General features: G+C 44.4%; 1 protein-coding gene across 3 annotated transcripts in view; it reads left to right on the forward strand.

Annotated features, from left to right (window-relative positions):
* ITGA9 (integrin subunit alpha 9) overlaps nt 1-26564 on the forward strand; it is a 422798-nt gene that overhangs the window by 101882 nt on the left and 294352 nt on the right. For all 3 annotated transcript variants that reach the window (XM_033212029.1, XM_033212028.1, XM_033212027.1), the window contains exon 15: nt 1747-1907. In XM_033212029.1, coding sequence (XP_033067920.1) covers nt 1747-1907 — 161 coding nt within the window. The remainder of the gene's footprint in view (nt 1-1746; nt 1908-26564) is intronic.

Here is a 26564-nt window from a genome sequence, read left to right on the forward strand (position 1 = left end):
TGAAGGTTTTTGAGCTTAGTGGTCTCCAGGATTGCCTCAAAGCTTTGCCAGTCTGAATCTATCCCTTTTCTTGCTGTTGTCCCCATTGGAGTTGGTGTGTGACACTTGCACAGGCACCAGTGTTTTCTGTGTGGGAGCACTTTCCTATATGCATTATTTTCTTCTTAATAATGGCACCTCCTGAGAATATCCAGGTCTCAGGTCCCTTCTGGTGGCACAGCCTTGCCTTGTAAGTCAACTGTTTGCTGACGTTAAACAAGTTGGGGCAGACGGCTCTGCTGACTAGGAATTTGCCAGCTCGGCATGGCAAGATCCTGAGATGGCAGAGGCCCAGGGAGGCCATTAGAAGCATCAAAAATATGCCCTGCGGCAGGTGCAGAATGCCATTCAGGTCACCTTCCTCTCTCCCTGTTCATACCTCCCCTGGTGGCTGATCCCTTTGATGTCACTAAAAGCCGGAGTCTTCCCTAATGGCTGACTTCACTTACTTAAATGCCAGTGGGCTTGGGGCTGCTTGTTACTGATGCAAAGCCCCCAGCTTCTAAGAGAGAGGTGTGTGGAGACAGGGCGGGGCTGGGTCGTCCAGCTTCTGTGGCACAGCCATCTCACCTGGTCATTCCGGGTACAGAGATTCCTGTTCTCTTACTTTAAAAATAACATATTTCCTTGAATCCCCAAAAGAGTTAAAAAATAAAAAGGGTTACGGAGGGGATGACGTCTGGCACAGAAAAGCAGTAAAATAGGTGTATTGACACTAAAGTCGTGTTTCTATAATGAAATACATACCTATCTATTTACTTATTGACTCTGAAATAACAGAGGTAGATCCTTCCAGGTTTATCTAGCATGCATTTGATACTGTGATCATCTTTTCTTTCTTTTTTTTTTTTTTTTAATTCAAGACTGTGTTACAGAAGTTCTGCCATCTGGCATTACACATTCAGGTATAGTGAGTGAGTTATTCTTTGCAGGAGAGGACCTCAGTACAGGCCCTACCGTGGTCATAGTTTTGTTGAAAGGATAGGCGCTACAAAATGTTTGATCACCATACTCGGCTACCTGGGAATAAAGGCAACTCCAGCCTTCATCTGGGTTCCTGTGCATGTAAACTACCTGAAGCCAGGAGTTTATGCCTGCGTTGTTCATTGATGTATCCCCTCTACCTTCAGCGGTGTCTCGCCCAGAGTCAGTGCTCAGTAAATGATGACGGACACGTGGTCCAGCCCATGTACTGGTTATAGAGCATGACAGCTTTGTTGAGATGAGTTAAAATTATCAGATGAGATGGTTCCCTTGTGTTGGGCATAAACCATGTGCTTTATAGAAGTCAGTATTACACAAAGCCTTGATAATTTCACAGCTTCTGGTAATGTTCTGTACGTTTGTCATGATGTTTTGCTTGTCAGGACACTAACCTGTGTTGGATACATCTCATTGTTGATGTGCATATTGCTGGCTCAGTTGATACCTCATGATGGCATGAGGTTTAAATCAGGGAGAGTCGTGAAGTATGACACACAGAGAGTCATTAGAAAGGCAGAGGACATCTTGCTTCTCTCTTGATTCTTTGAGCACTCTGGCTGTGTGCTGCTCTCTGAGCAAGTCTCGGCTTGGGGCTGCAGTCTCCTGCCATGGAAGGGTAGGTATCGTATGAGATGTGCATGTGATCCCGTGACAAGGAAAAGAGGTGGCCTCATGACAGTGTGTCTGTCCTTGCTGACATTTTGACCTCTCATTTATTGGCAGGCCTGAATTATGTTCTGACGGCTGACGTGGCCAAAAAGGAGAAGGGCCAGCTGCCCAGGGTCTACTTTGTGCTTCTGGGAGAAACCGTGGGTCAGGTCACAGAGAAGCTGCAGCTGACTTACATGGAGGAGACGTGTCATCACTACGTGGCCCATGTGAAGGTCAGTCCTCTCCTCCTTTTTATCCTCAAACTTTGATCTCTGCAGATGTTCATTTGGAGCTGGTAGAAACTACTTTTATTATGTATTATGTATGCTCTTCCAAAATTTTATTTCACAGGGAGGAGCGTATCCATTTCTTCTTTTCTTTTAAAGTTGGCCTCTGACAGCCCTTCTGTTTATCTTACTGTGTTGATTTCAGCCTTTAAGGGGGGTTGTGGTAGTCTAGGAGACCAGTAATGGTCCCTGACTTTGACTTGTTCTTCTCAGAGGTTTCTCATCCTCTCCCCTCTATAAGGCTTAGTAATCTTTTCAGAAGAGAGCCTTGGAAGCACATGCCTCTGGGTCTGCAGTGATACTGGATCACACTGCACCTGATGCCTTTCTCAGTGGTCTACTACAAATTAGCTCATGGTCACAGTTAAGACATTTAAAAACTGGTTGGACTAGATTTTTCCCCTTTGACTACTTTCTATTTATTTTAGGAATGCATTTTTTGGCAACCTTTCCCCTCGCACTCTAAATAAACTTGCAAATGTTTTTCTCCTCTTGAAATTGTTTGTTAAATACACTTTGCTGCTAATTCAGGAGGCCAGGCTTTGATTAGCTACATAGTGGCCCTTGCAGCAGACGCTGGCAGGGTGGAAGTCCTGGCAGTGCCTGATGCTGCAGGAATGGCCAGACACAGACCCAGGGGCAGGGTCAGAGAGTGGAGGAGGTGGAAGAATGCATTTAATCCAGGCCACATGGTGGGTGGAACAAGCGTGGGTTTTTGAGACACATAGATCCAGTGTGTATCCAGCTGGACGCATATAGTGACCTTTCCCCCGTCTCAGTTTCTTTATCTCTGAAATGGACACAGTAATGCTTACCTTGAAAGGTGGTCACCAGGATTAAACATTACACAATGAATTTACTTAAAGGACCTTGAATGGTGTCTGATAAATAGAAAGCAACCCAATTATTATTATTTGGTTGGACTGTATATAATTGCTAATATTCTTTTTGACTTACAAAAATGGAAATTTCATATAGTTCAACCTAATATTATTTATTAGCCACTGGATTTCTGACTGATAGTTTGAAAAGTCTGCAGATTAGAGATGAAGTGTCCTCCTGTTAGTACCAGAGCAGAAGAATAACAGCTGCTTCTAGATGCTTCAGGGCTGTATATAGAAAAATGCCCCCACACACCCATGGCACTTGGCCTGGCCTAGAGCCCATGAGTCCATGCCTCTCAGATGCTTTTCAGTGGGGCTGGGCTGTGTCTTCTGCCAGGACTCCTGCAGGGGCCTGCCCAGACCAGCTGCTTGAGAGCTTGGGATGCTGGCCATTTATAAAGCTGCTCCTGAGCCTGTTAAGCCATACAGCCTCACCCCCTCAGTCTTAGATGACATTGGCTTGTTGGTGCCTTTGGTGGGGTGTGAGGCTGCGCAGTACAGGCTCATATGCAAACACTGTCAGGCCTTTGAATGCCTGTTCTTGGTGTTTTTATACCTGTTGGGGACAGGGCATCTTCTCTCGGGCTGCTTCTTGCTAGGTCTATTCACAAAAGCTTTCCTTCAGGTTTCTTTGCAACTTCTTGCTTTGGCTGAGAAGTCATCCTTTGTTCCTAGTTACCAAAGGTACTGGCTATGAGATGCCACATAGAGCCTGCAGGCCTTTGCAAAGTGCACTCAGGGAGTAGCAATAGTGAAGTGCAGGCCAGAGACAGGGCTCTTTCTATGGTGGCCCTGAGGGTTACTGGGGAGGATCAGGGCTGTGCAAGGGGTTGGTCTTGCTACATCCTGATATCTAGGGTTGCCAGACTTAGCAAATAAAACTATAGAACTCCTAATTAAATCTGAATTTCAGATCAACAATGAATAATTTTTTAGTATGAGTGTGTCCCAAATATTGCATGGGATATACTTATACTAAAAACACTTTGTTGTTTATCTGAAATTTAAATTTAACTTGGCATCCTGTTGGCAGATTCAACTCTGCTGATCTTCCTCTACCCAACCAGTGGCATTTCTTCACTCAAGCAAAACCTGGCTGCCAAGAGAGATTGAGATGATGGTTAGAAGAGTTTGGAGGCTGAGATCAGGGCTCTGGAGTGCAGATCCAGCACAGACCTTGATGTGATTATTTTGGTCATTCTAGGAGAGCATAAGAGCAGGCCTGCTTTAGTGAATTGGGACCTAGAGTTATTTGGATATAGTGATTGCTTGGCCATTTTCTCATGCAAGGAGGTGGGAGCGGAGAAATACACCAGATAGACACATATCTCTGAGGCCTTTACGGTTCAAGAGGCAACATTGCTGCCAAGGAACACTCAAGGTGGCTGATACTTTACAGCCATACTCTACAGCCATGAGAATGTTTGTTTCTGCCAGTTACTGTCTGCGCTGTAGCAGAGGACTGGGCAAATGGCAGAGTGCAACCGTAGGATGAGTGCTAATGGCCTGGCTAGCTGTCCACGGGGGAGGCAGCAGGTACCGCCCCTGGCTTACTGGCTGTGGGAACACAGCTATGGAAGCTGAGGCAGGAAGCAAGGATGGGGGGAACGGGAGCGGCAGCCAGGCCGCCTCCCGGAGCAGGAACTGGGGCCTAGGGGGTGTTGGTCAGGGGTCAAGAGCAGGATGCAGTCTCTACTGCAAGTGGAGCTTTCTCAGTGGAGCCAGCTCTCAGCTTTATGGACAAATCAAAGAAGATAAATAAAAGCATTCTGGCTTATCACACACCATATGGCTAGCAGACAGTGGGGCCGGCATGAGGGGCTAGGCCTGCTTTGTTTAGGCTATCTTTATGTATTTTTTTCTTTTTTTCTTTAAGCCTATTCCAATTTTTTTTTCTCCCTCTCCTTTTCCCTGGAAGTTTTCTTTCCATATAAGGTGATAAGTGACTTTATCACGGAAGACCCTGTGGGCTAACACCTGTTTTCCAGGCTGTCTTGTACCAGGCTTTGTTCCATTCACCGTCTTGAGGGGCACCTCCGGAAGGTATAGGATTTTGTGATAAGGCAGCATATCCTCCTGGGGGAGCGGGCAGGTACATTCTCAGGGCCTCACTGTGGTCAGCAGAGCTGAGGTAGCTCCAGCTGCTTCCTTGGCTTCTCTGCCTCAGAGTTCACACACCCCAGCTTATCTTCCCTCTTCCCCCAGACCAGCCCAGTTTTGGGGATGGGGCCTCTCCCACTAGACAGTCAGGCTGGAGGCCTCTAGTGGATCTCACAGTCACAGGTGAAAGCCCAGCACCTCCCCTCAGCATCAGGCTCCCCATGCCCTGCCTGTGCTTACCTTTCTAGACCCATCTTCTGCCACCACATCCCTTGGGCCCCAGCTCTTGTCATGACCTGCCCGTTTCCTCCTGGAACCTGCTGCTGACACTTCTTTGCCTTAGTTCTTATGCTCACAGAAGTCAGAGACCTGGTTTTTGTCATATTCATGTAGAACCATGCACTACCTGCATGATTTTTACGTTTTTTTTGGTCTTAAACTCATACTTCCTGTGGTATTTTCTTTCATATTTTCTCTTTAAATCAGCCAACTTTTGGTCTCAGATAAAATAATTTAAAACAGAAACTTTCACCTTTCTATAAGCAGAAAACCATGCAACATGTCCCCAAAACAGAAAGTAACTGTAAAAATAGATACATTGAAGACATAACAGTGTCCTGGAAGTCTAGCTGGATTTCATTGTTTGTCAAAGTTGCTGATAAAGCGCCCACTCCATTCATGTGTTAGAATGGGAAATGATCAAGTTCTAGGGAAGGCTTAAAGACATATGGGCACCACACTGGAACTTCCTTCCCGATGCAACCAGGACTGCAGGGGAATTGACCGAGAACAACATTTCAAATACCAGAGTTATTTTGCGGAGTCATGCCTATGTGCCATGGAAATCCACCTTGTGGGCCCAGTCTGGGAAACCCTGGCCATGCTCCGCTTTGATCAGATGTACCTTGTCCCATCCTGCCTGCTGAAGGCTTGCTGTTGTTCAAAGCTCAGTCCACAGGTTTTGAACATCCTCAGCGGCAGCCACTGTCCTAGGCCCTGGGGTTGCCACTGTCATCTTCCTGACTTCTTGGAGCTTGTTCCATGCTGCCTGACTCCTACTTGTCAGGTGGAACCTTGTTGGAGTGACTAATTGGGTTAGCTGGAGTGTGGACTCACAAAGGCTTCTGATATGGAGTGGGGCCTGCTCGCCTCTGTCTGGACCGACTGCTGGGAAGTGATGGCTTGAGATGATGGAGAAGAGAGTTTGGGATGCATGGCCTGTGCCAAAGAATAAATGTGGGTGTCCTGTTGTTACTCCATCGTTTTCTGGTTTATGTCTTCTTACCTGGATGACAGCTGTGCTACATCCTCTAATCCTGCACAATACCTTGAGAGCACAGGCCTTTTGTGAGATCAAATGCCTATGCATGACAGGCAAATAAGCAGGCTCTTCAGGACCAGGGAAACGATGGCAACAGTTCTGAGTCTGATGCAGGGATGGCAGAGAAGCCCAGGCAGAGTATGGGAGCAGTGGCGTCATTCCCTACTGTGAGGATCAGTGACACCCTCTAGAGGCATTCAGGGAACTGTTTTTGAACAGAACCATGTGTCAGACACTGTCAAGAAGGCCAATAACAGGATTGTTGTTAAAAACAAAGCAGTCTACACGAGACAAGGGAATATGCACATTGGCTTTTCTGAGAAGCTGCAGATGTTCATGAGATTGTTCTTTTATGTTCCTGAAGGGTTTTTCAGGGAACTTTGAAACCTAAGTGACTGCAGCTCCTTCCTTGCTTTTGTGGGCAGATGCTCATCCTGGCCTGGTGAAGGGTGGGACATCACCCTGGCCACCAGGTCTCCTGAGAGATCACACCCTGTGATCTTCCCAGGTGTTTTGGCCTCTTTCCATGTTCATATCCAACAAAGTGCCTTGGGACCATGGCTTTAATCACATTACGTGCTATGAGTTTATAGAGTGTTGGATGCTGGTTTTCAGAGATGATCAAGGCTTCTTTTTTTTCTTGTTTAAGAAACAGATAGTTAAGAAAGGGAGATTAAGTTGGAGTAATAAGAACTCTGAGAAAGAGGTGAAAGAAAAACAGCAAAAGTTTCTTCTTTATCTGAAAAATAACATGCTAAATCTCTGGGTCATCTTGAGAAGTCAAAGAAATAGCTAAGAAAAAAAAATGTTGCAGGGTTTGGCAAAAAGGGACGCCAACAGGATTTAGTATTAAAGAATGTAGTAATCGAACTCCCTTTGAAAATGATTTTAAAAGAAGAATACCCATAATATTCAGGTAATAGCGATGAAAGCAGCTAACACTCATTTAGCATGTAGTATGTGCTGGTTACTGTGAGTCACTGCATGTGAGACAGTTACTGTTTTTAATCCTCATTTTACTGTTTCGAAGACAAGGCATAGAAGAGTTAAGGAACTTGCTCACGACTTTATAGTTGACAAGTAGCAGAGATAGGATTTAAACCCGCAAGTCTGGCTCCTAAGACTTGGGTTTAAACCACTGCATTGTAACACCCCTCATAAGTATAAGCTAGAACTATTAGTAACTAGTACTTATTATATGCCAGATACTCTTCTACAGGCTTTACATGAAGAAAGAGAGGTTAAGTAACCTGACTCAGCCTCTAAGCTAGTGAGAGACTTCCCTGCCTCTTCCTAATAGAGTCCTGGGGCCATCTCTATGTTGAGCATATGGCATGGCCCCTAGAGGTGACAGCTTTTGGGGGTTTATGTTCTAGAGCAGTGGTGTGCAACTAATGCTTAATAACAAACTCTTGGAAAGAGGGGGCATGACTTTTGTAGCATTTTGCAAATTTCCTTGGTGTAAATATTCTCATCATGTCTGATTTCAAGCTACCAATGAGACATCACTGCATGTGGAGTTAGGAAGAGACGCACAATAGCACACAATTGTTTAGTATTTCCAATAGCTCTAAATATCTTTAAGAGCATAGATGATAGTAAAGTATGGTAAAATAATTAGGAAGTTATGAGTGTTGAGTATTTATTACCTTTATCTTAATATAATTTACTTATTTTTAAGTTTATTCAATTTAACTTTTAATAATGGCTGTGTTTAACAACTCTGGCTCGTAAACTTTCTGAAAATTTAACAGTTGGCCTTTGGAAACCCACTGCAGCAAGCCCCAGCACACAGCTGAATATGTTGAGGGCTTTGTTGTTGTTATTGTTGTTTTTAATTTTAGATTCACAGGGTACAGGTGTTTGTTTGTTCCATGGGTGTATCACATACTGGTGAGTGTTGGGCTTCTAGCATGTTTGTTAATAAGTTGGTCATATCACTCAAGTCTTGCCTGATACACAGATGTTTCATTATCCGAGTCTTTTTTCTTTCTTGTTTCCTGTGACTTTTTAAGTTGATGAATGATAGGAAAGTAAATTTGTGGGGTCAGTTAAACCACCAGCCAACAGCTTTTATGTTTGTACATTGGGTTCAGAGGTACTCTGTATTTTGACTGGATTTATGGGATAGTGTAATTGTTTCCATTTAAAACAGTGGAAAAGATTTCATTTAAATTTATTGAGATCTTATTCTTTACCCTCATTCCATGCACATTTAGGATTCTGTTCGGCAGCCCTCTGCACTCTGAAGATGCACGAATTGCTGACTGTTGGGCTTGCTTGGAGAGGACGGGGGGTTATTACCTCCCATAGGGCTGTTTAAACTCTGGAAGTTTAAAGTAAACTCCTGCAACTGAACTTAGTCCTAATTAGTACAGAGTGAACTAGCTGTGAACAACCTTTGGTTTTCTTACTTGGTGCCTTGATCATGTGAGACCTAAAGGCTGACCTGCCCTTTTCTTATCAATTGCTTTAATCAGAAATAACATATCAAGGTGGCCCAAGTTGTGTCATTATTCTTTCCTTTGTCTTCTCCACCCGTTCCCAAGACATCCATTCCTAAGATCATTTGGAGAATTCTCTGTTTCAATAAGTGGGATCCACATGGCTCAAGGAGCAGCAGGCCTTGGAATCACTCTTTGAGTAGTAGCTGGTCCTTCAGTCTACACCAAAGAGCTGACTCGCCACACCTCCCCACCTCCCGGTCATACAGACTCCAGATTTGGAAGGAGCCCTTGCCATCTCTGTCCTCTGACATAGAGCTTGGGTGTCTGAGACACATCCAGCTCCAAGTGACAGGCCCAAGAGAGCCTCTGAATGAAGATGGATGAGCTGGGTGGACACAGCCACACTATGTTCTCGTGAAGGCAACAGACCATGGGCCAACTTGCTGGGCATCCAGAGTTGGCTGCAGAGGCTGGAGTGAGTGGCTTTCAAGGCAAGACTGATAATGAAAGTCATGTGTTTGGGTGGCAGTCACAAGCAGGGGAAGTGGGGGAGCCAGCTTCCCTTCGTGTTGTGCGTCACAATAAGATAGAACACAGATGCAAAAGCAGATGGCTACAGCTGGATCTGGGTAAAGGTGGCAGTGACATGTTGGTGCAGAGAATTCCTGTTTTGAGGAAAGATTCGGAGCCAGCTAAGATTTTCTGAGGGCCTGTCATGTCTCAGACTGTCACACTTATTCCTCTGTCACGTGTGCCTAAGTCCATTTTAGATGACCCCTTGTAAATAAAGGAAGCCTGGCTCCTGAAGCCTCATGGCATGGGAAAAGGGGACCAGTATATTCTGTGGTTGTACCAGCAAATTATTACGTATTTCTTATTTTATAAAAGTATAGATTTTATTCATGCCTATATGGTTAGAGAAAATATTATTTGTAGTCAATATATTAGCATTAAGATCATGGCCTCTTTTCTTCTCATTTTGGAAGGGGAATACTTTTAGACCTTTTAATGAAAGAGTCATTTTCTCAGTAAATATTTGATTGGCCTGAAGGTAAATGGGTAGGTGTAAAAAAGTTATGGAAGTATTGGACTTGAGGAAACTTTGGCAATAGCACTCTCTTTCTCTCGTGGGCGTATGTGTGTGTGCATGCATGTACTCCAGCTCTCTGTGTCTATTACACACACACACGTTTTTTACATCAAACGTTTTTATTTTGGGCCAGGTGTGGTGGTTCACACTGTAATCCCACCACTTTGGGAGGCTGAGGCAGGCAGATCATCTGAGGTCAGGAGTTCAAGACCAGCCTGGCCAACATGGTGAAAACCTGTTTCTACTAAAAATACAAAAATTAGCTGGGCATGATGGTGGGTGCCTGTAATCCCAGCTACTGGGGAGGTTGAGGCAGGAGAATTGCTTGAACCTGGTAGGTGGAGGTTGCAGTGAGCCAAGATTGTGCCACTGCATTCCAGCCTGGGAGACTGAGCAAGATTCCCTCTCAAAAAAAAAAAAATCTTTATTTTGAAATAATAGCAGTCTTACAAAAAAGTCATTAGGATAGCACAAAAAAATGCTGTAAATTCTTCACCCAGATTCCCTAAATGTCGTGTTTTGTAATTTTCTATCTATTCATACTTCTTACCTGTTTGAGAGTAGGTTGGAGACATGATGCCCCCTTATCCCTAACATCAGGGATATTTCCTGAGAACAAGGACATTCTTTTATGTAACCATAGCACAATTATTGAAATAAGGAAATTAAGTGATACGTTACTGTTAGCTTATCTACAGAACTCACTCAAATATCACCAGTTATCTCCACGTCCTTGGTAGCAAAAGAAAATCCTGCACTGTTACATTTGGCTGTCAGGTCTCTTTAGTCTGGAACAGTCACTCAGCCTTGCTCCTTCATGTCCTTGACATTTTTGAAGAGTACAGGTCAGTTATTTCATAGAAGGCCTCCCTGAGTTTGTCTGTTTCATCATAATTAGATTCAGGATGTATATTTTCTGCAGGAATACCACAGAATACTTGTGTCCTATATATTTAAAAACATATACATCTAACATCACTGAAGGTATGTATTTTTAACTCCTTCTTTAAAGTGGTTTTCCAAAGTTAGTTGCCATCCCCAAAAGGGAGCTTTTAGTCACTGAGAGAGGTGATTATGAAAGTACGATAGCTTGCTCACTACCTCTGTTCCCAGGAGCACAGGCGAGTTTCAGCTCTGGGGAAGGTGATCATTTGGGTCATTAGTAGGGCTTTGAGTACCATGGTGTCTGCAGGGAGTTCCCAGTTCTTACTGCAGTCTGAGAATAAAACATAGTATCTTTGGTCTTCACAGAGGTATCAGACAGGAATTCCACTCAGCTTCCAGGAATCGAGACCTGATGACGGGGCTAAAGCACATCAAGATAATTTCTCTTACTTCTAGAGGAAGAGAAGTTGCTGATGTTGGTTCAGTGGCTCAGGGATGCAGTTCTCTGACCTTTCACTTATTCAGGAAATATGCATTGCATACCTACTATGCCGCAGGCTGGGGGGCCTGCTCTGCTGCAAACAGACAAGGATCCTTGTCCCCCTGGGAGTTTATATCCCAGTAGGGGGAGACAGACAATAGATATAATAAAGAAGAAAATCCAGGTGCATTAGAAGACGATGAGGCTATGGAAAAAAAAAAGAAAATAGAGCCCAGTGAAGCGGGTTTGGGAGTGCAGGCGTGGGGTTACGGGGGTCGGGGTGACCTCACTGAGGAGGTGTTTGATTTGAGCAAAGCCTGGAAGGAGGCTGGGGGGTTAGCACAGCGGGTTCCTGGAGGAGGTGCTCAGACCGCTGTCTGAGTGTCTGGTGTGTCTGAGGAGGAGCAGGGAGGCCAGTGTGGGCAAAGAGGTCAGAGTGGCAGTGATGGTTGTGAGAGGGTCATCTTGGGCTTCCTAGGCCTTGGGAAGGATTCGCCTTTGCTCAGAGTGAGATGGGAGCGTGCGAGGGATCTGGACAGGGCGGTGACCTGGCCTGCCTTCCATTTTTACAGGCCCCTGCTGGCGGCTGTGTTGGGAAGGCCTGTAGGAGGCGGGAGAGCAGCAGGAACAGAGTTAGGAGACAGTGAGAGTTATCCAGGGAAGAGGGTGACTCCACTGAGGTCATAGTGGTGACATTGTGAGAAGTGGTCAAATTCTGCATACATTTTGAAGGGAGATCCTACAGCATTTCCTGAGGGTTTGATTGTCAGTTGTGAGGGAATAAGATATCAAGGGTGACTCCAAGCTTTTCCGCCTGAGTACCTAAAAGGATGAAGTTGTCACTGGTGTTGTTTTCAACTGAAGGTGCAGGTGAGCAGGTTTAAAGAGGAAGATCTGGAGTTTGTTTTTAGACACACTAGTAGATGTTTAAGTGTGGATGCATATGTATGCGTCTTCAGTTTGAGTCATAGTCTGAGTAAGAAGTATCAATTTCAGAGTCGCCAGCAGACGGATGGTATTTAATGCCAGGAGATTTGATGAGATCACCCAGGGTGTGAGGGGAGATAGAGAAGAGCGGGGGGACCAAGGGCTGAGCTGTGGGCACTCCAACACTAAGAGCATCTTTTCCTCCTACCCCTAAAATGGCTCTAGGGCTCCAGCCATTGTATGTGTTTTTCATGCAGGAAGTAGGGGGACGTGCAAAAGGGCTCTTTGTAATCTGTTCTGAGGCCCCTGTAATGAGCCTCCAGTGACTTCTGCTTACAACTCATTGACCATCCATCTTTTCAAAGAGGTTGGAAGATGTCTAAGTACCAGCTAGACATCTTATAAACCCTATCACTGTAGAGTTTTGTTCTCCAACAGAACTTTCTGTGATGAAGGAAATGTTCCGTGTATCAACACTATCCAAAATGGTGGCCACTGACCACGTATGACTGTGAGCACTTGAAATGTGGCTAGTACCACTAAGGCATTGACTTTTTACCTTTCTATAATTTTAATTAATATAAATTCAAACTGGAATAACACATGTGGCTGGTGGCTACCATGTTGGACAGTGCAGATATTGAAGTTTGATTTTTAAGAAGAGGGACGAACACTGGACAGACAACTCACAGCTCCTGCCACGGAGCCTCCCAAGGCACTAGTCACGCAGATCAAGCCCCACAGCCAAATGGAAATATAAATAATAGATTGAGGTCACATTGACTGTTTCACGTTGTACTTAGACATGCTGATTAAAACCTGAGTTGCAAGTGTGCCATGGAACATAATCTCTCCCCCTGGTGTTTTGGAACAATCACACACAAATGTTTATATCCACATACACACCCTGTATACAATGGGGGAAACAGAATAGAAGAAGGTTGGATGGTTCATCTTGAGTGGGTCCTTCACAGGATGTCACCATCTTGGATGTGATGTTTTCTGTTTTCAGTGGCATAGAACTAGATAAAAGGTGGCAGTGCAGAGGATGGAAGTGGTATTGCTCGGTGGGAAAGGGAAGGCATTTTAGGTTTGAGACATATTACAGTACTGCCTTGTAGTGTAGAAAAGCCCTCCCCCTGATGCTCTTGCTAGTGCTGAGTGGAAAGATTCCCTTTCAACTCAACATGTGTGAAGCACATGAACTGAAGCGCTCTTCCTGCTTAGCATGGCAGGGGCTGGGCCGGACCAGGCCGGGGTGGACCAGGTCTTGCTCTGATCAACCACGTGGTCTCAGGCAAGTTGCTTCACCTTAACTGCTGAGCTTCAGTGTCCTCAGCTGAAACGGGAGCAGAATACTGACTTCTTAGTAGGGGTCTGGTAAACACCGGGCCCCTTTTTCCTTCTCCTCTACCCTGCACATCTTTTCCTCTTTCTAACTGCCTCTGCATTTGGAAGGGGTCAAGACTAGTTTCATAGTTTTTTGGGGGATTAAAAAAAGGATTAGAAGCAGATGGTGAGAAGAAAATAGAAAGTACAGAGCAAATAAGAAATGTGGGAAGAGAAGAGGGCAATTGGTAAGGCAGCTCTTGGAGCTGGCACGTTCTTTCTCCCTGGACCAGAGCAAGACAGAGCCTCTCAGTCATCTTCACGGGCTGATTGACAAGGACTCCTCACTTTAGCATGCATATGAAGCACCTGGGACCTTCTTCAATGCAGATCCTGATCCAGCAGGTCTGAGGTGAATTTCTAGCAAGCTCCCTGGTGACACTGGTGCTGCTGGTCCATAGACCACAAAGCAAGGAGCTCGAAGACATAGATACCAAAAGTGATAGAAGAAGAGGGACAAAGACCACCAGCTGGCAGTTGATGCAGGTATCAGAAGCAAGTGGGCCTCGGAGGGGCCAGATGCCTCTCTCCTCACACTGACCGTGAGAGCAAGTGCTCCTCATCCACAATGTGGGGCCAGGCTTGAGTCAGCAGCACTGACTTTATGTGACCTTGTGCAGCTCTCCAGCCGACGCTGACGTGTGTTAATGGAGGGGATGCCCCTTATAGGAGGGTGGTATGGGCTACAATTGCTTCTGCATTCTCTGCCTATTGCTTAAAGGACAGTGTTGTCAGCAGTCAACTGATTGAGCATGACTTTTCAGCAGTTTTTTAAACTTCACTGCAGTGTTTTTGGACACAGCTATGTCAGAAATCTATTTCCCCTTCCCAGAGACCAGGAAGCTCTTGCAGTACAAGCTCTTATTAAGCAGAAAATTTTAAAGTGGTTTTCCTTCTTCTTTTCTTGGGTCTGCTTTCTTGGGACAAACAGAATACGAGAAGCCAGCTCAGAAATTGCATGGGTCCTTCCTGCATTTTGTGAGAAAATAGTGGCCTCCTATATTTCTTCTCCGACAGGTTACTGTGGGCCACCAGCTACCTTGGTGACTTCTGTTTTGCAGATGGGGAATTTGTTGATTGTAGTGAGTATGCTGTGTGTGGCAGAAAGGATTCTGTCACCTCCAGAGAGCTAGGGAAGCTCCCAGGCTGAGGAAACCCACCCCTTCGAAGCAGCCATCCATAGGTAGCCTGGGCGTCTTTTCACAAGACAGCCCTAGCCCTACTTCATGGGACTTGGAACAATGGTGGGTCCAATGGTGGACGAATAGTTTATTCACATGCATCCCAGGAGATTTGTGTGAAGAGGGTGACAGAGAGTTGCTTCTTTTAAAAAAATATATTAAGGGCTATATAAATAAAAAGAAGAAATTAAGTTGTAACAGTAACAATAATAGCTATCTTTTATTGAGCATTTACTATGTGCTACATGTTTTACATGTACATGAAGTCCTTATAAAGAATACAATTACATATGGTAATTAATATGTGATTGTATACAGAAAATTGTATCAGAATTATATCTACATATATAAAAATAAAATAAAATCTCATTTTACCATTGAGAGATCTGAGATTTAGAGCATTTATTTAAGATCTCACAGCTGGTAAGCAGCCAAGTCTTGGGTTTGAATCCCATCCAGCAACCAACTAGTTCTATAACGTTGAACACAAAAGATGATGGCTTTTCTCATTATTATTACCTAGGTAGTCTGAGAAAGAGAAAACTCCATTCTGGATGGCCCGTTTCTGGGAGGATTGGTGCTAGGTTTCTCCTGTTCTTGGGAGAGGTTGCACTTTTCAGCCGCTCCTGTGCACATGTGTCCATGTTCTGTGGTGGGAGAAAAGCTCAGTGTGGGTCAGTAAGTCCAGGGCAGGCAGGAGTCCTGGGGACTGGAGGTTCTCTGTGCTTGTGTTTGATCTTCCCTGCCTGTCTGTGGCCTCTGCAGTTTAAACAATGACTGTCACTTAACCCTCTTCTGAAGAGCTTGAAGTCTGGTCCATGCGTTCAGCCCACCAGCATTTGTCGAGTACCGGTTGGGAACATAGCTCTGTGTCTGGTGGAAGGGAAACAAAGATAAAAAAGACCAGGCCCTGTCCTCCAACAGCTCAGGTTATTTCACACCTGCACTTGGGGCACTGTCTTACTTGACCTAGTCCCACACTTGCCCCTCCCACCTTTTGCTTCTCTATTTTCAATTTGCTTCTGTTTCTACACACATCAGTGATACAGTGTCCTATGTACAGGTATGCCTGGGACAGTCCTGGTTTATACCTGTTGTCCCAGCATGATCATTAATAGTTCTCTATTTCACTCTCAAGTGTTCTGATTTGGATGGCACCCTATTTATTGAGTGATCATTGTATGCGAGACACTGTGCTGGGCCCCGGCCAGATGGAGACTAGTAAGCCATATCCGCTGCCTCCCAGGAGCTGGTCTGCTGGGGACATCTGTTCTGAATGCCATGACTTGGCAAGTCAAGCATTTCCATGCCTTCCAGACTCCTTGCTTTGGCTCTATCTGTGTGAAATGTACTCCGTTTCCAGAGCCAGCTGCCAGGCTTTTTCCCCTGGGCTGACTTTCCACCACCCTGATCTGCGATTCCTCTCTGCTAACACTCCTCTCACCCTTCTCCCCAGGGTGGGCTGTGGGCCTTCTGGTCCTGAGCTCCCTCACATCTGACCTTAGTACCTTCTTTCCGCCTGTATTTGTGTTACTTGGATATTTGCGTTTATCTTCTATACTGGAGCATAGGTTATTTTAAAGCAGGGAGCTTATGGCATTCAACACTGTCACCCTGGAAATAGGACCCCCAAAACACTTTATTTATCAAATAAATGATGGAGTAGGTTCCAGCGTTGTTTCTTCCTTGCTTTCCATTTTGAAGGATGAGTAAAGAGTTAACTGAAAGGAGAGACTTTTTTTCCCTCTTGTAATAAATCAAACTTTTCTGAATCTGGAAAAGTGATGGATGAGACTATGTGAGCGCGCACACGCGCGCGCACACACACACACACACACACACACACACTCTCTCACACACCATAACCATTTTGAGGTCATTTAATAAAGAATTGCTTTCTGGATAATCTCGTTCCTTGGGTATAAATCTAATGTGGTGAAAGGGCAGGGGTCAGATATTTACCCCACAGGGTTGGTGTGAGGATAAAATGAGGCATTGCTTGTAAAGTGCTAAGCTCAGCCCACTGAAAAATATGCAAATGCATTGGAAGAGTCCTCTGTAAATCCATTGAGCTGGAATTTCCAGGCAGGTGTCCTTGTTGCCTCTTGTTAGCCTTTTGTGAGTTAATTCTTTGTTTAATAACAAAGACCTGCCAGATGGTAATTTTGGAGGCTCAGATACACTCTGTTGCACGTGCCTGTCCAGGTTACTTAAAATATGTCAGAAAGAATGAGGGAATGACTCAAACAATTTCAGGAAATGGTTCAAGGCCATGTAACCTTTAAGGAAAACCACACGGAGCCATTACTTTGTGTTGAAAGGCAGCTCCCTGGCTCCCTGGGAGGCCTGGTGGTGAGCAGCGAGACACTTGATTTGGGTGAAGGGGGGCCCCAAGGCAGTGGTGCCTCCCTTCCTTCTGCCCAGAATTGAGGTGTTGTCCCTACAGTGGAAACTCAAGAGCAGCACTGTCTGATAGAAATATAATAGGGCCACATCTGTAATTATAAATTTCCTTTTTTTAAAAATTATACTTTAAGGTCTAGGGTACATGTGCATAACATGCAGGTTTGTCACATAGGTATACATGTGCCATGTTGGTGTGCTGCAGCCATCAACTCATCATTTATATTAGGTATTTCTCCTAATGCTATCCCTCCCCCAGCCCCCACTCCCCGACAGGCCCTGGTGTGTGATGTTCCCTGCCCTGTGTCCAAGTGATCTCATTGTTCAAGTCCCACCTATAAGTGAGAACATGTGGTGTTTGGTTTTTGGTCCTTGTGATAGTTTGCTGAGAATGATGGTTTCCAGCTTCATCCATGTCCCTCCAAAGGACATGAACTCATCCTTTTTTATGGCTGCGTAGTATTCCATGGTGTATATGTGCCACATTTTCTTAATCCAGTCTATCATTGATGGACATTTGGGTTGGTTCCAAGTCTTTGCTATTGTGAATAGTGCCACAATAAACATACATGTGCATGTGTCTTTATAGTAGCATGATTTATAATCCTTTGGGTATATACCCAGTAATGAGATTGCTGGGTCAAATGGTAATTCTAGTTCTAGATCCTTGAGGAATCATCACACTGTCTTCCACAATGGTTGAACTAATTTACACTCCCACCAACAGTGTAAAAGCGTTCCTATTCTCCACATCCTCTCCAGCATCTGTTGTTTCCTGACTTTTTAATGATTGCCATTCTAACTGGCATGAGATGATATCTCATTGTGGTTTTGATTTGCATTTCTCTGATGACCAGTGATGATGAGCATTTTTTTTCTAGTAGCCACGTTGAAAAAGTTAAACAGGTAAAACTAATTTCAGTAACATATATCGGTTTGCTAGAGCTGCCGTAATGAAGACCACAGACTTGTGGTTTATATGAACAGAAATATATTTGCCCACAGTTCTGGAAGTTGGAAGTCCAGGATCAGGTGTCCACAGGTTTGGTTTCTCCTGAGGCCTCTCTTCTTGGCTTGTAGACGACTGCCTTTTCCCGTGTCCCCACGTGGTCTTTCCTCCGTAACCATATCTCTGGGGTTTCTGTGTGTCCACATTTCCTCCTGTTCTAAGGGCTCCAGTCAGATTGGATTAGGGCACACCCTGAGAGCCTCATTTTAATTTAATCAACCCCTTTAAAGCCCTAGTCTCCAAATACAGCCCCATTCTGAGGTACTGGGAATTAGGACTTTAACACAGGAATTTTGGGGGAACACAGTTCAGTCCATAAGAATGTATATTGTTTAGTCTAATATAGCCAAAATGTTATTTCAACATAAAATCAATAAAATATTAATGAAATATTTGCCTTCTTTTCTGCACTAGGGCTTTGAAATCTGATGTGAATATTAGCCCCATGTTATGTTCTCATTAGGCGCATGTGGGTAGTGGTGATTATATCAGACAGTGCAGGTCTAGTGTCAAACCTCCTAATCTCTTGGGAGACCTTGGGATCGTCGTAAGGAGGCCTGAGTGAATTCATAAAACATATGCAGTTCCTGAATTAACTAATAAGTAAAAGCATACCTTTTATCACCTGAGGTTCTGGTAAATATTTTGGTATTATAAAGGTTGCTTTCATACTTAGAAAAGTTAAGAAGCATGGTTCTGACTTTCCTAAACTGGGGTTTCTAGAGCCCAAGCTCCGTTAGCATGGTGATGGTGGCCTGCAAAATCTTTCCAGCATTTCAGAAAGCCTGGTGGGATCACAGGGGTTGCCATCTAGCTGCTGACAAGGTCAGCATCATTGCTTTCAGCTGGCATTTTAGTACAGTTTTCTGGTGACCTTGTGCTGATCAAACTTTCCAGGTGGCTTTTTATGACATTGTAAGAATTACTGGGGTCATGCCTGGAGAGATGGCCCACAGTCCACCTACAGGCTCAAGTACAAGCCTTCCAGGGACTCATCTGTCAGCCCTGTTATTATTCTTAGGGCTTTGGAGGGTGCAGAGGTAGATGAAGTAAGCAAGCGCTATTTTGCTTCCTGTGTTGAAGTCAGGGAGCAAGAATTTCCTGTGTGCCACAAATAATGCTCCCCACCTGTATAGAATGCCTGGGAAATGCAACACTGGCCGTTCTTCAGCTTCTCTGCCTACAGCTGTTCTGCTGGAGGGTCTCCTCCTATTCTCAGAGCAGAGAGCCATGAATGGGGCACTGGGCTCTGGCCTTCTGGTTGTGAGTGGACTCTGCCGTATCTGGCAGCCCATCCAGCGTTGGATGGCATCAGCAACCTGAAAGCCCTTTCCTACGCTGTGCCAGAGTCTACCTCCATGTAATCACACACTCCCCTCCTATTTCTGCCCCTGAGCACCTACAGACATCTGTCTGTCTGTCCCGCATCCCCACTGCCTACTTCCTCTAGACTCAGCACTTTGAGTTCCTTTGGGTTTCTATGTCATTTTGGAACTTATTCCACTATTGAATTATCCATATTCTTTGGTTTTTGCCTTTATTCCTCTTTAGTTGACCTTTTAGACACTTTTCTAACCATGCCCCCTCCCCCACTGCCCCAAAAGGTCAGGGAAAATAAAGAAGAAATTCAAACCCTTATTTTGCTCCTCTTCAGCAGCAGTGGTAGCATGGAAGTTCAGTGGTTGTTTTCATTCCTTCCTGGTAGCCAGTTTCCTCAAATTGGTCAGTATAATCCTGCCTCTTGGAGCGATAGCTGGATAGATTCTTCTGCCACTTTGGCAATTATATATTGGTCTGGATTTGAAAGTGATATTTATTCCGTAGCTCTCCTGAATCTGACATTTGTTCCTCTTTCATCCTATACTTCCCTGGGCATGATACCCTTCTTTCCATCAGTTGTGTTAGAGAAATGTTACCATGTGGCAGATGTATCCTTACTTGTTTAATTAATGAGCCAAACAGTCCAGAAACTTAGGTTACAACCAAGGTAGTCTGGCAAGAAATATACATGAATTCAAAGAGGTTTGGGATAATTTTATTAATGATAAAGCCATAAAGAACTCCAAAATATTTTAAGATGCTTGGCATCAGGAACTGTCTCATTTGTCTCCATATCCCCAGCACCACGCAGAGTAATTGACATTGACTAATTGCCCAATAAATGTTCACTGAATGTTGGAGAAGCTGGAGTATTTCCAAAATGAACATATGCTCAAGATATTCTACTAGAAGTTTACAATGTTATCTTTTACATTTAGATTAGTGATCCATTTTGAGTTAATCTTTGTGTATTGTCCAGGATAGTTTTAAACAGTTGTGAAAAACAATTCGGTTTGATGGTTATCATGAGTAGACTAATATCTGTCAGATCATATAACCTGATAGTCAGCTGGACACAGTTGGTCACATGAGATTGCCTATCTACATTTTAAATTTGGCTTCAGAGGGAGCAGCCAGCAACTCCCCTCAATCCCCTAAATTTGGGATTGTCCTAATGAAATCTTGGACTGAAGCAGTACATTTTTAACCAGCCCTCCTCAGGAGATTTGGTTCGTCTGGCACTCAGCCCACACTTTGCTTAACTCTGAGCAAAGGCGTCCGTGGGTGGAGAATCCCACTTCCCCATTCTGGATGCACTAGCACTTTTTCTACTCATCCCCAGTTGTGGAATGTTTAAATTCTTTCTCATTTTCTCCTGTTGCTACCATGCTGCAGTGAGCATCTTGGGGTACCTAACTATCAATTCGGGAGGACAGATTCCAGCTGTGGCTTTGCTGGGTCAATGTTACAGCCGTTTATGTCCTCTCAGATGTTGGGTTGGTCCTGGGTGCTGCGCTGTTACTCCATCACACCCATCTGAAGTCCGGGCTGGTAGGCAGCAGACACTGGGTGTGGCTTGGTTTCTCATACCTTTTTTTTTCAGTCCCTGGTGTTTTGTCATCCTGCGTGGCAGCGGCCGTGCTCCAGCTGATCATTTTTATGGGATAGTCCTTCCTTGATGAGACCCAGATCCCTGTTTAAATCACTTCACAACGTAAAGAATATTGTTCTTCATACCACCATTTGCCAAAGCATTTTTTTCAAAGGATAGTAATGACTTTTATGTCAAAAAACAAAACAAAATTCTGAGTTCAAATTAATTTTGGAACATAATTGTGTTTACCGCAGGCTTTTTGTTGCAGGACTTCATGGAGCTTTAGAAGCCCAGGCACACGAGGAGGATGCACTGTTTGGCATTTCCCAAATGTACATGACCACAGGACACTTTTTTTCTCCTGATGTTTAGGAAATGGTGCTATGATATAGATTAGTTTTCTGTGAATAATTTGGCTTTATGCCTTCATATGCCTTTTCTCTCTACTCATGTAGAAATTCTTCTTTAGCTTCATATTTTAATAATGGAAGAACTTAGTGATGTTTCATATCTAGAGATTTTTCTCTAGGTCCTTCGCATCGATAAGACATGTTTCAAGATACGCCAAGCCCTAGTTCTGATCTCTGGGGTCCTCACCATTTATAGACTTCCATTAATCCTGTGGTGACTTAATTGTTTTGTTATATTTTTAGTGGCCTCCTACACTATGGAAGACTTTCTGAAAGCCCATATCTCATGCTAAATTTAGCTGGTTTTTTAACAGCCTTGATTGATTGCTGGTCTTAATGGAAGAAAATGTGATCCTTTCTCTTCCTCCCTTGTCATTAAATTATTACTAATCCGTGACCAGAGGAAGCAGCCACTGCATATGTGGGTGTATTTTTAAAAATTGTGACACATCATCAAGATGGATATATTTGCCCCTTTAATTCAACAGGCACCTGTTGAATGCCTGTGTGTGCAAACATCATGCTGGGCTGGGCCCTGGGGCTTACCCCTTGGAGCTCAGAGCAGAACTCCCAGCCAGGCTCATCTACCACTGCAGCCACAACCATCCCTACCTGGAGAAAGGGGCTAAGAGAAGCCCATGGGATTAACAGACATTCTGAAACACCAACCCTCAGGAGAGGAGTAGAAATGGGAATTGGAATTCAAAGCATAGGTGAGGTTAAAGGGTTTGAACAAAGTCAGCCTGATCTCGGGCTTCTGAAGTCCTGTATAGTGTAACTGCCGAACTGAGGGCCTGTGGCTCTCTGGTAGTGAGGGAGGACCCAACTGGAGTATGACTTCCACCTCTGCATGGCCAGCCTGGTGACGTGAAGCACATTTCTTACATCAGGTTCCCAGTTTTCTCTTCTGTAAAATGGAGGCAGCATGGGATTGTAATGAGGATTAATGGAGATAATTTACCTGAAATGCTCCAGCGGGTGCTTAGCACATACTTGAGCTTCTTGTGGATCCATTACTTTCCCTTGCCTTTTTTTTTAGGGAACGTGGAGTGTTACCTTGGCTTCTGGTTAAAAGCTTGGTTGACAAATGCAAGCACACATGCCTCCTATAGTGTTGTCCTGGGCTGGGGTGGTGTTAGGGGGCAGGCAAATAACTAATCACTCTGTGTTCTCAAGACAAGCATTGGGTGAGAAGACAAGGCTGCAGAGGTCAAAGATACAGAAAAATAATTGCCATATATGTTATGCAGCCAATGCCCCTACATCGTGTGATTGTAGAGTGGTTCTTAACACTAGGGGGCATAGAATCACCGGAAGGGCTTGTTTAAACAGATCAGGGGTGGTGGGTACAGCATTTCAGGTGGGGAAGATGAAAAGTTCTGGAGGTGGATGGTGGTGATGGTTGCAGAATAACAAAAATGTACTTAATACCATAGAACTGGACACTTGAAAATGGTGAGAGTGATACATCTTATATTGCTCTCCCCACCCCATCACAGACAGATTGTTAGGCTTACTCCTTGGAGATTCTGATTCTGTACCTCTGAGGTGGACCTTAAGAATCTGCATTTGTAACATACCCAGGTGATGCTGCTGTTCTAGGGACCACAGTGTGGAACCCTTGCTGACTGGATTGGGAGTGACATTGGGAACTGTTTAGCCAGAAATACTGGGGACCCTTGAGTGGTAATGGAATTGGTTATATCTTTTAGTATGATAATTCTTATAGATGATAAAGACCTCAGAAAAATCTCACTATGTCCATGCCCAAAGAGTTCCTCCATGAGCACATGCCCTGAGGGCAGTGACCCTGGCTCCTATTGTCTCTATCTCTCTATATGTATTTTAATAACTTTTAATCTTGAAATAGTTTAAGACTCATAAGAAGTTATAACTCATAAGAAGTTCTAACTCTTAAAAAGTCAAAAATAGTACAGTAGTTCCCCCCTTATCCATTGGGAATATATTCTAAGACCCCTAGTAGATGCCTGAAAGTGTGGTTAGTCCTGAACCCATTATCTGCTGTTTTTTCAATCTGATAAGTGAGACAGCTACTAAGAGACTAATGGGTAGTAGTGTAAACAGCATGGATATGCTGGACAAAGGTATGATTACCATCCTGGGCAGTATGGCAGGAGATTTCATCACACTACTCAGAATAGCATGCAATTTAAAACTTATGAGGATGAGGGGAACTACTCTATAGAAAGATTCAGGTACCCTTTACCCAGGTTTTCCCAATGATAACATCTTACATATACATAGTACATCATCAAAAGTAGGAGACTGTTATTGGTTTAATACTATACATTCATTTAAAAGAGTTCTCAGCTCAAGTCTAGGAATCTATTTTTCAACTACTATTAGCCCCACTTTGGCAAAGCCAGGTGGGATAAGTACTGGGGCTCCTATGGTGGGCGTACTGCAGTCTTCAGCAGAGCTTGGCTACAGAGGAGAAAGATCTAAACTGGACCGATTTCATATGGTCATCGCCTGTGGCTTCTGGCTGATCATCTTGTTCTTTGGAATTGACTGTCTCATGAAATAGTGAGTTTCTTGTCACCAGAGAGATTTAAGCAAGAGCCATGGAATCCCAGTCCACGGCACTGAGAGGGAACTTGGACCATGTGTTCCCTGAGTGTCTTATTCCTTAAAAATCCTGTGATTCCATCAATTGTTTTGTTAGAGTTTGTGGCTGACATTGATTACACTATGAGTCATGTGACATTCCATGTTGATGTAGTTGCCAAAATGCTCACCTTCCTGGGTTCTGCTCTCATTGGTTTGAGAGAGGAGCTGGGCCACAGAAAAGGGGCTGGAGTCTGCTAGATTAATGAAGATTTGGGATGTATAGTCTGTTTTCACACTGCTGATAAAGACATACCCGAGATTGGGTGAATTATAAAGAACACGAGGTTTAATGAACTCACAGTTCCACATGACTGGGGAGGCCTCGCAATCATAGCAGAAACCAAAAGACATGTCTTACATGGACGGCGGCAGGCAAAGAGAGATAATTTGTGCAGGGGAACTTTTCTTTATAAAACCATCAGATCTCATGAGGCTTACTCACTAACATGAGAACAGCATAGGAAAGACCAATCCCCATGATTCAACTACCTCCCACTGGGTCCCTCCCATGACAGTGAGAATTGTGGTAGCTACAATTCAAGATGAGATTTGGGTGGGGACACAGCCAAACTGTATCATTCCACCCCGGCCCCTTCCAAATATCATCTCCTAACATTCCAAAACCAATCGTGCCTTCCCAACAGTTCCCCAAAGTCTTAACTCATTTCAGCATTAACTCAGAAGTCCACAGTCTAAAGTCTCATATGGGATAAGGCAAGTCCCTTCCACCTATGAGCCTTTAAAATTAAAAGCAAGTTAGTTACTTCCCAGATACAATGGGGGTACAGGCATTAGGTAAATACATCCATTCCAAATGGGAAAAATTGGTCAAAACTAAGGGCTAAATGGCCCATGCAAGTCCAGAACCCAGTGGGGAAGTCAAATCTTACAGGTCCAAAATGATCTCCTTTTACTTCATGTCTCGCATCTGGGTCATGCTGATGCAAAAGATAGGCTCCCATGGACTTGGGCAGCTCTGCCCCTATGGCTTTGCAAGGTATAGCACCCTACCTGGCTGCTTTCACTGGCTGGCATTGAGTGTCTGTGGCTTTTCCAGGTTCACAGTGCAAGCTGTTGGTGGATCTACCGTTCTGGGGTCTGGAGAACGGGGGCCATCTTCTCACAGCTCCACTAAGCAGTGCCCCAGCAAGGATTCTGTATGGAGATTCTGACCCTAGATTTCCCTTCCATACTGTCCTAGCAGAGGTTCTCCATGAGGGCCCCTGTGAGGGCCCCACTCCTGCAGCAAATTTCTGCCTGGGCATCCAGGCATTTCCATGCATCCTCTGAAATCTAGGCAGAGGTTCCCAAATCTTAATTATTGATTTTGTGCAAGCTGCCAAGGCTTGGGGCTTGCACTCTCTGAAGCAACGGCCCAAGCTGTACCTTGGCCCCCTTTAGCCATGGCTGGAGTGGCTGGGACACAGGGCATCAAGTCCCTAGGCTGCACAGAGCAGAGGGACCCTGGGCCTGGCCCATGAAACCATTTTTTCCTCCTGGGCCTCTAGGCCTGTGATGAAGAGGCCTGTCATGAAGACCTCTGACATCCCCTGGAGACATTTTCCCCATTGTTATGGCGATTAACATTTGGCTCCTCAGTACTTATGGAAATTTTTGCAGCCAGCTTGAATTTCTCCTCAGAAAGTGGGTTTTTCTTTTCTATTGCATTGTCAGGCCACAAATTTTCCAAACTTAAATATTATGTTTTTCTTTTAAAACTGAATGAATTTAATAGCACCCAAGTCACCTCTTGAATGCTTTGCTGCTTAGAAATTTCTTCCACCAGATACTCTAAGTCATCTCCCTCAAGTTCAAAGTTCCACAAACCTCTAGAGCAGGGGCAAAATGCCTCCAGTCTCTTTGCTAAAACAACAAGAATCACCTTTACTCAATTCCCAACAAATTCCTCATCTCCTTCTGAGACCACCTCAGCCTAGATTTCATTGTCCATATCATTATCAGTATTTTGGTCAAAGCTGTTCAACAAGTCTCTAGGAAGTTCCAAACTTTCTCACGTTTTCCTGTCTTCTTCTGAGCCCTCCAAACTCTTCCAACCTCTGCCTGTTAGCCAATTTCAAAGTCGCTTCCACATTTTCAGATATGTTTATAGTAACACCCCACTCCTGGTACCAATTTACTATATTAGTCAGTTTTCATACTGCTGATAAAGACAGCAATACCCCACTCCTGGTACCAATTTACTGTATTAGTCCATTTTTACACTGCTGATGAAGACACTGAGACTGGGTAAATTATAAAGAAAAAGAGATTTAATGGACTCACAGTTCCATGTGGCTGGGGAGGCCTCATAACCATGGTAGAAAACAAAAGGCATGTCTTACATGGATGGCAGCAGGCAAGAGAGAGAACTTGTGCAGGGGAACTCCTCATTATAAAACTATTAGATCTCATGAGACTTACTCACTGTCATGAGGACAGCACAGGAAAGATCTGTCCCCATGATTCAGTTACCTCCCACTGGGTCCCTCCCATGATAGTGAGAGTTGTGGAAGCTACAGTTCAAGATGAGA

This window comes from Trachypithecus francoisi, unplaced genomic scaffold (genome assembly GCF_009764315.1).
Source record: "Trachypithecus francoisi isolate TF-2019V2 unplaced genomic scaffold, Tfra_2.0 Lachesis_group0, whole genome shotgun sequence".
Taxonomy (NCBI): domain Eukaryota; kingdom Metazoa; phylum Chordata; class Mammalia; order Primates; family Cercopithecidae; genus Trachypithecus; species Trachypithecus francoisi.